The sequence below is a fragment of the Strongylocentrotus purpuratus genome, unplaced genomic scaffold (genome assembly GCF_000002235.5).
Source record: "Strongylocentrotus purpuratus isolate Spur 01 unplaced genomic scaffold, Spur_5.0 spur5_scaffold_14, whole genome shotgun sequence".
Lineage (NCBI taxonomy): Eukaryota > Metazoa > Echinodermata > Echinoidea > Camarodonta > Strongylocentrotidae > Strongylocentrotus > Strongylocentrotus purpuratus.
The window spans coordinates 6,808,250-6,822,864 of record NW_022145599.1 but is presented as its reverse complement, the minus strand read 5'-3'; the positions used below and the strand labels follow the sequence as shown (position 1 = coordinate 6,822,864).

At 37.5% G+C, this 14,615-nt stretch overlaps 1 protein-coding gene across 2 annotated transcripts in view; it reads right to left on the bottom strand.

Annotated features, from left to right (window-relative positions):
• Positions 1–3,036: 3,036 nt before the first annotated feature.
• Positions 3,037–14,615, bottom strand: part of LOC583108 — a 56,513-nt gene continuing 44,934 nt past the window's right edge. For both annotated transcript variants that reach the window (XM_030984076.1, XM_030984077.1), the window contains 14 exons: positions 14,128–14,275; positions 13,532–13,674; positions 13,016–13,185; positions 12,328–12,457; positions 11,456–11,622; positions 10,584–10,797; positions 9,745–9,972; positions 9,156–9,373; positions 7,966–8,155; positions 7,154–7,612; positions 6,587–6,783; positions 5,750–5,978; positions 4,912–5,139; positions 3,037–3,932 (listed from right to left, as the gene is read on the bottom strand). In XM_030984076.1, coding sequence (XP_030839936.1) covers positions 3,898–3,932; positions 4,912–5,139; positions 5,750–5,978; positions 6,587–6,783; positions 7,154–7,612; positions 7,966–8,155; positions 9,156–9,373; positions 9,745–9,972; positions 10,584–10,797; positions 11,456–11,622; positions 12,328–12,457; positions 13,016–13,185; positions 13,532–13,674; positions 14,128–14,275 — 2,756 coding nt within the window. In that variant the 3' untranslated portion in view covers positions 3,037–3,897. The remainder of the gene's footprint in view (positions 3,933–4,911; positions 5,140–5,749; positions 5,979–6,586; positions 6,784–7,153; positions 7,613–7,965; positions 8,156–9,155; positions 9,374–9,744; positions 9,973–10,583; positions 10,798–11,455; positions 11,623–12,327; positions 12,458–13,015; positions 13,186–13,531; positions 13,675–14,127; positions 14,276–14,615) is intronic.

Here is a 14,615-nt window from a genome sequence, read left to right as displayed (position 1 = left end):
AAAGAAGATTATTGTTATTATTAAATTCAATTCATATTATCTCACATGTTTACATACTATTTCCCCGAAACTTTTGCTTTTTTCGTATGATGCATTTGGACTGAAAAGGCAGGCATATTGAATGACATGATGTTTGATGAAGAAAAACATTGCTGTCCGCTGGCCTTCGTGCGTGTATACTTCGTATTATATGTTCACTTTGTATTGATCAATTACACAAATTACATTAAAATGTATACTTTCAGTGAAATAAGCAGCAGTTGAGCAGCAGTCTATATTTGAGAGATAGCAGGAATAAAAGAAAAAAAAAGGGGGGGGGGGCATGGGCGTCAATCCAAATCAGACCGGGAGGGGGACACAAGTTAAAAACAGGGCGGCGCCAGGTTGTTTTGTAAGGGGGCGAATGGGCGCGCCACGCAGGGGGGGGGGGGGGGGGAGGGGGTGTCTGAGGGGATGTGCCCCCTCAGAAGTTGAAGATTTTTTTTAAAATTGATGGATAGATGGCTTGATTTGGGCCATACTTTTTGCCAAATTAAAAAGAAAACAGTCTTAAGTTCAACTAACAGGAACAAGAACGCAAGGGGGTGGGGGGGGGGATAGATAGATGAATTTGTCGTTTCCATTATCAGCCATTAAGTTTGGAAGATACCAGGGATTAATTTGATTTTTTTCAATTGGTCAAAGGATTTTCATCGTAAACCAATGTTTGAACTTCCGGTAATGTGAATGTAATATTAATGACACTTCTAGTTCTATTAATAAAATCTGATCGCCTGATTTGGTTTGATTTTCTCAACACAGAGAGAAAGAGAGGAAGAAAGAAAAAAAAAGAAGAAGATTTTAACCCCGAATCATGGGGGGGGGGGGGACATTTTGCCACCTGAAAATTCGTGGGGGGACGTGTCCCCGTGTCCCCCCGTCCCCCCCCCCCCCCAGGATTGACGCCCATGGGGGGGGGGGGGGATACGCACCAGCTGGGTATTGGATCCAATACTTTCTAATTACGAGACGATCGCTTATCTGCAAGACTGCTCTGCTTGGCTGAAGATCTCTAATTATTTTCTTTATATTAATACTTTTTGTTGTGGTTGATGGGGTCGGAAAGATGTATATTGAGTAACACATATAATTATATAGGTGATTTGGCCTTTTTTTGCGTAATGTAGAGAGTCACTTGTGCAAGGTCAGATCAAATTTCACTCTTTTTGATGGGGGGGGGGGGGGGGGGTCGGTTTGGGTCACCTCTTTAAAAAAGAAGATTTTCTTGGCAATTTAATGGCAAGACCAATGTGACCGACTTATATTATATAGTTTGCTTCTACTTGGTAACACTTTCTGATGTCTATGACCTTACAAAAAGAAATGCTAATTTATACCGATTTTACGCTTTCAGAAATAAATGATGATAACTAATTATTGTATAGCACTTTCAATATCCCTGCTGGCAAAGAGTAAGCTAGGGTTGTATATTATTATTTGAAGACATTCAAAATAATACTGGGAAATGGAAATGAAAATAAAACGACTTTTCAAAGCAATGGGATATATGAATAAGTTTAAATATTTAGGATTTAGGCGCAAACACAATCGGGGCAAGGTAAATTGTGTTTGATTTATGGGGTGTATTGGACCCGTTTTCGCTTTTTCTGCGTTTATCTTTCTCTCTCTGTCTCTCTCTCCCTCTGTCTCTCTCTCCCTCTCTCCCTCTCCTCCTCCTCCCTATCTCCGCTCTACATAATATATCTGCATGCATGTATTCCGCTCATATTCATCCGTCTTTCTGTCCCTCTGCTCCTCTACGGTCCCCCGTCTCTCGCTTTCTTGCTCCTCTGCATGCCCCCCCCCCCCCCCCGGGTCATCTGCCCTCCCGTCGTCTCTCTAATCTGCCTCCCGTTAGTTTCTGGCTTTGTGCCACTCCGATTCCCTATTCTCATTTTCTCTCTCTCTCTCTCTTCCTCCATTATGCACGTTTTTCACTTTCTTATGACATATATATCCATGTACACCTAAAGTGCCTCTTTTACCTTGACAAGTGCCCCTATTTATTTGTTAAAGTGCCCCTTCCCCTTTTCACCTCTGATAAGTGCCCCATTCGGGTACGAGAAGTGCCCCTTTTCACTTTTGATAAGTGCCCCCTTCATTTCCGATAATTGCTCCTATTCAAATCCGAGAGATACTCGATCGCTTTACTATGAAAAGTGCCCCTTTCCCACCTGATAATTGCCCTTTGTATCTGATTAGTGTCATAGCTGCCCCTTTTATTTAGTCACGTGCCCCTTTTAATTTCTGATAAATGCTCCTTTCCTTCTTTTATTAAGTGTCCCTTTCCATTCTCATAATTACCCCTTTTCATCTCTGATAAGTGATAAGTGCCCCGTTTATTTTATCATGTGCCACTTTTTTTTTTTTATAAGAGCCACTTCCCCCCTTTTTTGTTGGTGCCCCCCTCCCCCAACTTTGGAAGTCGCTCCGCCGCCTCTGCCATAGATTTTAAAAATTCCACGACCACAAACTTATCACTAATATTATAAATTTTAGTTTGTTAGGCCAACACACCAAGTGGTATTTTGGTATTCTTGGGTGCAGTCCAACATAAAGAAGAACTTATAGAAAGCACTTCAAAAACTCTACAATATATAGGAGCTGTCATTGTTCATGAGAAACACCATGAAGAAGAGAAAGTGTTACACCCACTCACACACACACACACACACACACTCATGCCTATCCCTCATTCGAATCCATACCATCACTAGTAAACTGGAGGGGCAAACGATTTTCGACCAAGAACAAAAAAGTTATCAAGCATGTTGGTGAATCATTTTAATGGTACGATTGCTTTTGGAAACGCACTAAATATTCTCAAAATATTTACTGTTTGGTTAAAAAGAGTGATATTAAGTTTTTTTAAGAAGGGCTAGGGTATATATGCATTATCGTATTAAAGCTTTTGTGTTTTTCTCCCTCCTGAGGGCGTAGTCTGGACTCCATGGCATACAATTTACACTAAAAAAAAAATTAATTACACAATAAACATGGTCTATAAACAAAATGCAGTTTAATGTTTTTTTTTTACAACATATACATAGAATATTTGGAATTGGATTCAATGAGTAAATACATGGACGTCACTGGAAAGAATGCTTTAAGCAAATTCCAAACTAACATTACACACATAAAAAGACTTTGAATTGTATTCAATTGTTCTCTATTTAGGAAGATTTAATTTTGATATGCTCTTTATCAATAGTTGTATTGTTCATCTAGGATATATTCCTGTATACAGGAAAAGCAAATCGTAACGATGTTACCCCTAAATGAAGATGGTGTCCCGTCCCAGCTGCTTACCTCCCGCTTTTAAGATTCAATAAAGTTGTTTTTTGTTTTAAACCTGAATTAACGTGGATGTGCCGAGAGAATCATTTCCATCCAGAAAGACCTAGAACAATTCAGAATGAGCGGACCATAGATCAAAATAGTTTCATCAAGTATGGAAGCCTTCACGGCCATTGTGAAAGAAGTTTTGAACTTACAATGCTATTCTGTAGAATAAAATATTATAAACTCTGTGCATGTTAACACTTAGTCAAGCCGAACAAATAAATAATTTCCAGTAGGTCTTGGTCAAAAGTTTAAACTGGAATTTTAGTTGAATGACTCTCTAAAAATGTTTTTATTCATTCATCTTGAATAAATCAGCCAACACGGGGCATCTTTATCAAATATTATGATCTCAATTATCTCTATATATAGCAAAATTTAGGCCTGCCTTCATTATAATGTTCTACGAATATTTAATACAGGAATATTCGATTTTATACGTTTGAGGATGAAGACAAGTTGAAGAAAATAATTTTTGTTGGTGATCAGATCTGTTCAGTTATCGCGATTCGGTCATCACCAAGCTTTCAGCACGGTGTTCTCTGTTTTACCTGAAATAGGGGAAGACAAAAATATATTCAAGCGGAATACTTTTATCTTAACACACATGGAATAGTTTGTGGAACATAGACAACCTCATGTTGCATATTTCCTTAATCAATTACTCCATAGTAATTTTTTTTTTTAAAGCATAATTTTTGTTATATTTCCTTCAAAATGAAACTTAGAATCCATGTGTATGTCCAAAAAAACACAAAGGTTTTATGACCCATCGAATTATATCCTTTGGATGGCAGGGGTTCGTTTGACACACGAAATATTAAAATTGCCAACAGGTAAGGTTTGGAGGTATATCGGTCAGAATAATCACAAAAACGAAATCCTCGTTTAATTAAGATGACACATTGATGAAAAGGATTTTCAATCAATTGATTTGATCTGCGTACTATCTCAAAAGGAAGGATAAAATTGTGTATCGTAAAAGAATGTCTATATTTATAGAAATATAACATTGAACTAAATATAGCATGTAGTATATTTTGAATTTTTAGTTGTCATTGCTTGTGGCGGATCCGGCGGTGGATACAGGGGGAGACATCCGGGACACAATGGGCACACCCCACCTCCACTTTAAATACTTACCTACTTGAGTAGAATCCTGCCCCCCCCCCACTCAGTGTTATTTAGGGTACGCATAGGCTCGTTTCCTCTTTTTGAAAGCACCCCCTATCTGAGGACTGCCAACTTTTCCGAACCCCCCTTTCGCGGGCTTTTTGCGGGCTTTTCCTGCCTTGGAGACCCCCCTAAATTCAGAATAATTTCTCAGGAGTCCAAAGAGATGAGAGAAAAAAAAACACCCCTTTTTAAAGAAATCTCCGGGTGAAAAGTTAATACACCCCTTTATTTACAATTCTCGGGCCGGACTTTGTCGCACGAAAAGTACCCCTTTACCGGACATTTCGGTAACACGCATGGGGTCATTCCGACCCAAAATTAAATGATTGGATGTGTCGATCGAAGCATGCTTACCTCTTATTACTGCCTTCATGATCTTCGACTTCCAAGAGTAGATATCGATGGATGTAAACGCTGGTCTAGCCAGGGCCATGAGGATCTCATGGTTGTGAACAAATGCATGAGCGCTGTACTGGTTACTGAATGGAATGTTTTGATAGAGCTCAAACATACCAGCATGATGCCATTCATAGATTGATAGATAACCTGCTTCTAAACTCACACCAACCAAGTACACGAAATCTACGGATAGGACAATAAGCATACGAAACATCATAATTATAAAAAACTACTGCTCAAAATCGTATCAGGACATACCCCTGGAAAATAACCCCCCTGGAAAAATACCCAAATAGACAATGACCCCCCCCCCCCTCGGGATAATAATTACACCCACCACTAAAAATTACAGGGGAAGTCCAACGCGATAATAAGTTGGTTTTAATAAATTCAAAGGAGGGGAGGGGTAATTGTCTGAGAGAATAATTCTTGTAGGGGGTGATTTTTTTTCACCAGGGGTAATTGTCCCGCTATTAATATTGGCCGTGAGGAATTGTCTAAAGGATGATTGTCCAGGAAGTAATCGTCCTAAAATCCTCAAAATGATTACGTTTTCTTGAGAAAAAGATCCACAAAAATTTTCACGCAGCACAAAATATTCCTTTCTTTGACACTAATGTACACAGCTCAATACATTTTTAAATAATTATACTAGCTTAATCATTTTTTATTGATTTTTATGAATTTTATGGAACAATGCAGTATATGAAAAGAGGCTTTCTATAGAGGGTGAAAGTAGCTGTAAGTAGTGCCAGTGGGGCTTTAAAGAAACAAAAACAAAACAGGAACTTACTGTCTATTGCAAACACGGCGGTATCTAGAATACCGTAAGATCCAAGGCTCTCCATCACTTTCCATTGTCCATCTTTGAATGCTAAGATGGTGATTTCTCGATGAAACTCGACTTCTCTCTCACCTTCGATCAACTTCTCACTTGATATTGCAATGAACGGTACATCATCAATCACAAACATAGACAAGTGAGATGCGTGATTGGTGCCTCTACTCTCATCAAGAACAAACTGAAAGTAAAACATAATAAAAAAAGAAGAGAAAGGAAGAAAAATAAATGATAATACAAAAAGAGAAATCAGCTATACGTCTTCCATATACTGTTCAAACTAAAGAGCGTCATATTATGTCCGTGGATCACAATTAATCTTACACTGTGCCCCGTTGCATAAAACTTACCATTGATGGTAATACCTACACGGAAACCCGATTTGATTGGTTGTATAAAAAATATAGTAATATTGCCATGGCAGTTAATATTTATGGCAAAGTTACTACCAGTGGTTAGTTTTATGCAAATGTTGCAGGGCATATAAAATCAGTAATTAATCTTAAATTGTTAGAAACTGTTCATTTAATTCATCCTCTGATCAATGGAATAGTAGATGATAATAGGCAAGCAATAACTGGCCTGAAACCGGCCCTCAGTATCTCAGTAGATTTCAAGATTCATGTGATTATTCAAGACCTTAATCAGTTACCCTTTCTTTTGCGGAGTCATTATTTGTAAGTGCCTCCATCGCACTCTTTTACACTTATATCAGCAAAAAAAGAAGAAATAATCATTACAACGGTGCCTATATGATATATTCGGCATAATTTGAGGTAAACAAAATACCTGGTTTGCTTGAGAATCGTAGACATATATGGGCGACTTGTAGTCGAGAACATTATTAGCAAAACTCAACCACGTTATGCCTTTCCATGACAGGTGGGTAACAGCAAATGCCCCGTGTGTAGGAATGTCCTGGAAAAAATTGAATGTTCCTTGAGCGTTGTCGTACACATACACCGTAGAGTTTATGTCTGTGTTATCTGTCAAAAAAGGGAGAACATATAGACGTGACTAACTGATTGGAAACTCATACTATCGCATTTTACCGCTGAGGAATATTTAATGTTTAATTGTAATACATAAATGCATGGTCACTTACAATTTGTAAATTAATTTGTTTGCTTTTAACTGCCGTGTGACTTTTAATTTTTACAGAAAATAAACGTTAAACAATTTATCCTGTTTTTTTTATAACTTACGTTTTGATAGATGAATGTGTCTTTGCTCGTGACAAATCTGGTAAAAATCTATAAAGTACAATATTCTTCATAAATCTTGAGAGAGAGAGACATTTTTATCACTGAATTCAAGAAAATTTGGGGTATAGAGTAATTCTAAAGGTAAACTTACGAGTTGAGGCATCTCTATAGTTAGCCACAGCAAGAAACAGGCTTCCGTCAATCTCAAACATGGTAGCACCTGAAGCATGCGGAGCAGTCAGGCTAGTACTAAACGCCTCATCTTCAAGCTTCACTATAGTCAAAGTATCCACCTCTTCATCTGAATGTTCTTCGCACTGTCCAACCTGTTGACTAGGTAAGAGAACGATGAACGTCTCGCCTTGGTAGCGGTAGAGATGAACATCGGTGGCTGCAGGTAGGAGGGTATCTAGAATGGCGAAGCATTCCATCCTGTTGGCCGGGCAGAGATAGAGCTGGGTTCCGATGCAACGGTCCACGGCGGAGTTGTATGTTTCGGCGAGTCCGAGGAGTGTGTCTCCATCTTCAAGGGTTATGGAGTGGAACCGCCCTGTTGCAGGATTGTCGATGTCTTGGAGATCCTCCCAGTGGGTGAGTAGGAGAGGGTGTTCTGAAACAGAAACGTTTTACACAGATTCATTACTTGAGAAATTTAATTGATATTCTCTTTATTGTCACCAACGAAAGTAATCCTCTATCTAAATCAAGTAGGAGAACTAATCCATGATTGAAATAGATGTGTCAAGCTGCACTGAAGGAACATATTAATAATATGATTTCTTCAAAGTCAATGCATTTAGTAATTGAGCAACCATTTGTTTTGGTAAATATCAAGAGAAAAAAAGAACAATGCTTGCTGTTAAAACTAAACATGATGTAACAAAGAAAAGAAGAAAACACTGTAATGTTCCAAATGCTAATTAAGTTCTGAGGTTCCTTAAATCTGAGGCTACACAGGCTTACCTCCTATTGATGTCTGCATGGTGCTAGCTGATATGCACTGGGTTCTCATGGAGTCATTCAGTTGAGATAATACATTGTAGAAATCACCTGCATTGATTTCATACTTATCATCTAACAGCCCAACATCTACGCAATTCACTAGACCTGTGACGTCAGAGTTAGCTGCGATGGAGATGGGAGCCTGGAAAGTCTGTGGAATTATGATATATTGTACACAAAAATATGGTGCATCATTCAGCTTTCATCAAAGAACTAAACATTTCACAGTCAGCACAATTTTGCCCCATAATGCCCTGACACTGGTAAACTGAAGTATTGATTGATTCTATGCAATAAATAAATTAACTGAATGTTAATTTTGATGGCGTCATTGTCAACTGTATAGTCAGATTTTCCTTGGAAATGGATGACGTCCAGTCGATGTACGAGATATACGAACCTTACTATAGAGACTCCACGAATAACTTTTTGAACGAAGATTCTTTCAAAGGTAACCGTATGCCAAGCCCTCAAATCACTTTTATTTATTTTAAGGGTCTTGTACTACCTTATATCCACAAATTTCTTAATGACAAATACTCCTGAAGTTGAATAGAAAACAGATACCGTAAGAGCTATACAAATTATGAATCTCAATACTTGTGCCTTTTCAATTTTTGGCAATTCAAAATATTTGAACCATTCAGCAGACTGTATCACATAGAGGATCGCTTTTAATTGCATCTTCATCTCCCAACTATTGTAACAAGTGTAATTTAATTTTTAGATTCTTCATTAAAGCCTCTTTACAGTGTTGGAAGCCCAACAAATTTGATGGTAAAATTTCTCTTAAATTGTATCATAATGTGAAAGGGATATCATTGAAAACACATTTCTGCAAGGATTTTCAAAACAAATGTGTTTGAAGTCGAAACTTGATGAACGAAATCAAAATGTTGATTTTCTGCATACAACAGAAAACCCAAATTATGTATTCTTTTATCAATATTTGTCTTCAAACAAATTTTCTTCTGGGAAAATATTTGCAGAAGTGTGTTTTAAATGACATCCTCTTTCACATTATTCACTGAATTTTTGGCGCATTTGGGCTCCCAACACTTTAGAGGGGCTTTAACCCTTTTAACAAACCTTATATTTTCACCAGACAAAAGAGATATAAGGGTACAAACTAATATAGTTTTTTTTGTCACCTTTTCACCATCAATGGAAAACGTGCCTTCATTCAGCACCACGATGTTGGATAGATCTACGATATCAACATCATTGATTTCATCGGTGTCGAGATCAGTGATGACAGCGATGTCGGCTGTGAAGAACTTCGTTCCCGTGATCACCGCATTCTTGTATATAGTAACGAGATCATCCCCCACATCAATGTTGTTCAGTGTTCCATCGATTGTTACATTACCTGTGTATTATCAAAAAATAATCAGGACATCAGATACTCTGTGAATTTGATGAAGAAAAAAAAGGAAAGGAAACTGGACATGATGTTACCAATCCCTAAACTGTGGAAACTATCAAAGATGCATTACCCATTATATTTCACTTGGAGTGAATATACTGGCAATTTCTTATGATATTCCATTTATAATTGGGTAGGGCGGCACCATTGCGCCCCCCTACTCGACCCCCAATGACCCCCTACTGCCTGCCCAAATAAACCTCTCTTGCAATGTAAAGATATACGAAAAGATATTCTTTTGGTATTACATATATAGGAATATATAGATGATATTTGTGATAAATGGCAAAAAGTGTATTTTCATGACTACTTACCGCTTACGGTGACGTCATCAAATGTCCATACACCTGTAATCTGTTGGTCGGTAGAGTAAGTAACTCTTGAGCTGACTAATGTAGCCAGATTGACATCATCAACAGTACCTCCTACGCTCATATCTCCATCCACTCGGAAACCAGTACCAAACCTTGTACAGCTTGATACAGTCTGCTCTGTGCTCTTCAGAACGGCACGTTCAGATAGGTCGATCAAATCTGTCGTACCTATTATTTAAAACAAAAATATACAATCAGTGGATGTTCGACCAGAATTTGAATATTAGCATTTATTTAATCGACATTTTGTTGGTTGTAAATATAGTTGATAAATTGCTTCAATTTTCGTCAAGACCTTAACAAAGTGACACGATGTGTTATTAAATTAACACCCTGTTAACTCAGTCACGTCAACTGAAGGCCAAATACAGACCGAACAAACACTGATATTATCCCCCGGATGACTATTGCAAGAATTGGTCGGTTTGGAGTCGGTATTGAGTAGCTAACGGTTAGGGCTGATGGTTTGAATGACTGCAGTAAATGATAGAACTTTGCATATTATTCTAGTAATGATGTAAATTATCTTACCCTTGTGCATGTTGAGAGCCTATATCTACCAACAAAAATTCAATTTTTGGTTCGATCATAACTTTATGAAAGCTAGCTCAATCATTAATACATTTAGGCCTACGGAACTTCAGCAAGATTAATTATTATCTGTATTTACACTATTTACATAAAATCATTTGTCTGTCGCTTCCGTAAGCCTGTAAATTAAGTGTAGAATACGAACTGATATGAATAAGAACAAAATTAAGTTGGCAATTTGCACAAACCATCAATATCAAGACAGGCCTGTAGAACCATGTCGTCATCAAACACAACATTTCCTGTGATATTCTGATCAGTGGATGCGCGTATAGCGGTGGTCAGCAGAACTTCAAGGGTTGTTTGGCCTAAATTGACCAACACATCAAGATCATCTTCAAACACCACGGATTCCATTGTCGTTACTGCTGTCGAGTCGTATACGACGGTTCCATCAATCGTCTGTTAAATAAAGACAATGATGCTAAAACTATAGTGATCTTAACTTGGATTCAGACAGGGATAATATTTTCCGAGAGAGAGAGAGAAAGAGAGAGAGAGAGAGAGAGAAAGAGAAAAGCAAGAGGTTGTCTGTTAAATGAGGTGGACGCTCGAGACACGAAGAAGCGGAGAGAGATAGTGCCATCATGGCGCGAAAATCAGTAACCCCTCGTAAGAGGGAAAATGTTGACTATGATGAATGATGTAGAAACATTGCTTGGTAACTTATCTTACATTGTCCTGAGATAAACAATTTCTAAAAATGGATTGATCGGCTGACAGTTTTATCTAGCCTGTGCTATTTTATTCGGACTACGTTAAGTAAGATTTTTTTTCTAGTATTACTTTCACATTTGACAAAGTACTCAAATAAGTAGAGAGGAGCACGAGTATAATAACAAAAAAATATCCTGAAAATACAGGGAATAAGGCATAGAATCCCATTAAGCAAGGAGCTTAATTGTTTCAGGAACGCCCAAGTTGCAAATAGAAACAGAATATGTTGAAAAGGGAAAAGAGGAATTTTGTATACGAGGAAAGTAAAGTTAGAAATTATGATGTAACAGGGAAACATTTACAAATAAACCGGGAGTCTGTTTTGTAAGGCATGTGAACTCACAACGTCTTCATCGAGTAAGACAGCATCTTGGAACAAATTTATCAGGTTGACTCCTCCTGTCAGTGCCTCGGTTAGAAGATTCCCTGATACTGTGACAGCGCCCTCAAACACTGTCCTGACGCTGATATCATTGTCTACTGTTGAGCGTAGAACCCTGTCTGACAAATCTGAATACAGATAAAGGATTGAATATGGGATTTTATTGAAATCATAACATCAAAAACCAAGAGTAAACAGTCCGATGACAACTGTCTTGGGTACAAAATAAAATTTAAATCAAATATACATAATAAAATAGCAGTAATGAATAAATACATAAGTTACATAAGTTAAAATAACAAATAACTTAACTATACTATTTCGTTAGGATATATACATAGCATTCAATAGAATTTACAGTGGCAGATTCATGGCGATTTCCTGGTGTATCGGCATTAATATCTAACCAACGAAACAACCACTACAACGCTTCCACCAATACGACTAACAAAAGTATATAAGCAATATTAATGCAATGTCTCATTCCAAGCTAATATTTCTAACACTGACATTTTTTATAATGCACAATATTAGCATGAACTGTAGAAATCTGTGCATCAAAACTTAAATCAAATCATTTTATGAAACTATTATGTTTTTTTGGTCCTTAACGTATAAGGACCGGTCAGCGAAATGTTGATGTGCCCTGATAACTGATTGAATCTGTTTGTTGAAATAGAATCTTGACAGTGTTTCAAAGCATATCAAAGTAGAACCAGAAGTAATAAACTTTTATTCTTTTGCTTTTTTCTTAGATTTTGACAGAAATTTTTAAGAATCGAAGTCTATTTATACATCATTACTATCAAATATCAATCAATGTATGGTAATACCTGATACGTCTACTCCATCGACGAGGCCAGGATCTATGATGATATTATTATTCACAGTGATAGAAGGGAATGATTTCACACCCTGGACGCTCTGACTGCCTCCAGATAACCGAACTGTCTTTTCATCAAGCTGTAAAAAGATTTACACAAATATTGAATCATAATAACCCGCTTCTGCCAATTTTTGTTTTGTTGTTGACAGTTTAAAAATTCGATATTTACGTTTACGTGTCAATGTATGATACGGCAATTATCAAAAGGTATCGTGTGCTGACAGCAAGAAGGGCATTGTCTCTGGGGCAAGTGATTTGTCATGGCCGGGGTGACTGATATTCAAGAAATACCAGCGACAAGACATTGATAGGGATTGAGGGGAAACATTTAGGATAGGTTACCCAAGTATATCGGCAATTTTAAGATAGTTGGTCATCAGCGTCCCATATGATATCAAGCATTGTAGAGTTCTGAGCATAATTAAACTGGCATCTAAATGTGTCAGAAAATCTAAGGTCTAGTAGGATAAGGCTATCAACTTAGTACAGATATACTAGTCTTAATGTAGATGTGCAATGGTCGGTTACGTATGGGACCAAAAAAAAGCTTAAACTTGCCCATTATCAATGCAGAATCCGTCGTACAAATAGTATATTGTTTGTGTTTTATTTCCCTTAATCAATTTAAGACTCACCTCCTCGATATCTACCGTGTTTATGAGTCCATCCACTTCAATGTTTCCTTGAATGCTTACAGATTTAGTGAATGATACGTCATTATTCAGGTTTTCGTTACTGTCCAAGAGTAAGAAATCGCTGGGATCAACAGTGTCTAGTGTCTTTCCACTGGCTAACTCCAAGTTTGCTGTGGTAGTTAAAGTAAACAAATGAACCATTAGTTAACTATAATATCAATCGCTACAGGAGTATGGGAAATCACGTACTAAAAGTAATCAATAAACGTATATCTTAATGACTTTATTTGAAGCATATATATGTGAATCATTGCATGACCCTTTTTTCCAACATATTAATCGAACTCATTTTTACATTATTCATTCGCCTATACGTGAATATTTGAGCGCAGAGTAAAACAATAACTTATTTTCTTGTCAAATAAAATAACAAACAATACAGAGTGTACTACATTGTAGCAAGTATTAACAGCGGTGGCTTGCCCAACATGTCAAGTGTTTAATAGGCCTACTTACCCAAGGCTAATGATCGTGTGAACGTCTTCTTTCCATCTAAGGTCTGTTCATACTGGGTGGAGAGATATGTTTGATCAAGGAGGGTAACATTGACACCATTGATCAGACCATCGACGTCCATATCACCGGTTACAGCCATCCCTCTGTAATAAAGTCAAACACACACAAAAAGATCGCAATGCTACTAGGAAATAAATAATACACCCGTCTTTAAATTTCATGCTCTCATTTTAGTCATTGCCACATGATTACCTTGAGTCATTTTTTACACTTTCATTGCTTTCTGTAAAAATGATCTCTCCATGAAGGGTATTATTATCACCTCAAAGAGTGACGTAGGCCATGTTGTGGTATACCTAGATTTTATTAAAGGGGTAACCTTTTCTGAATGCGCTTTGTGTAAATCCGCATTGATTTATTAGATTCATATTGCATCGATTATCGTGTAATATCCGTTAGATTTTGTTTGAAACCATCCTTCTTCTCCCCACTGGTGATAACTGTGATTACCCGTTTCGAAGACAAGGCATGTCTTAATTTATTAAAAATTCCTCATAATTTTGACATTTGATTATGAGGAATATTGTAATACTCACGCAGAAAATGTCTTCTGTCCCCGGATCTGTCCCTCCGTATCTTTGTAGATAACTTGACTCACTTTCTGAGCAAAATCAACCGAGTTAACGTGATTTGTGACTGCTACATTCCCTCTGATCTGGGTCCCTGCTGAGAAAGACTTATCACCTGGAATGAGATTTCATTATGATCACAAATTAATAATAATAATAGTGGGTTCTTGAATAGCGCTCGTGTCTGTCAGACTTGACATCCCTTGCGTTCCACAATTATTATCCGGCTTCAGGACGGCTGCCATTATGGCGCTGTAGCATTTCAAGGAATTAATTTATGCCAGGTACCCACATCACCCGGGTCAAGTATGTCAAATGTAGATTAATGTCTTGCCAAAGGAAATTATTGCCGTGTGATCGACAGCCCGGTGACGTATCTACTTAACCACGACACCTCTAAATAAGGTTATATCAAAGATAAAGTGTGATTTTCATTTTTAGTTTTTTAAATACTT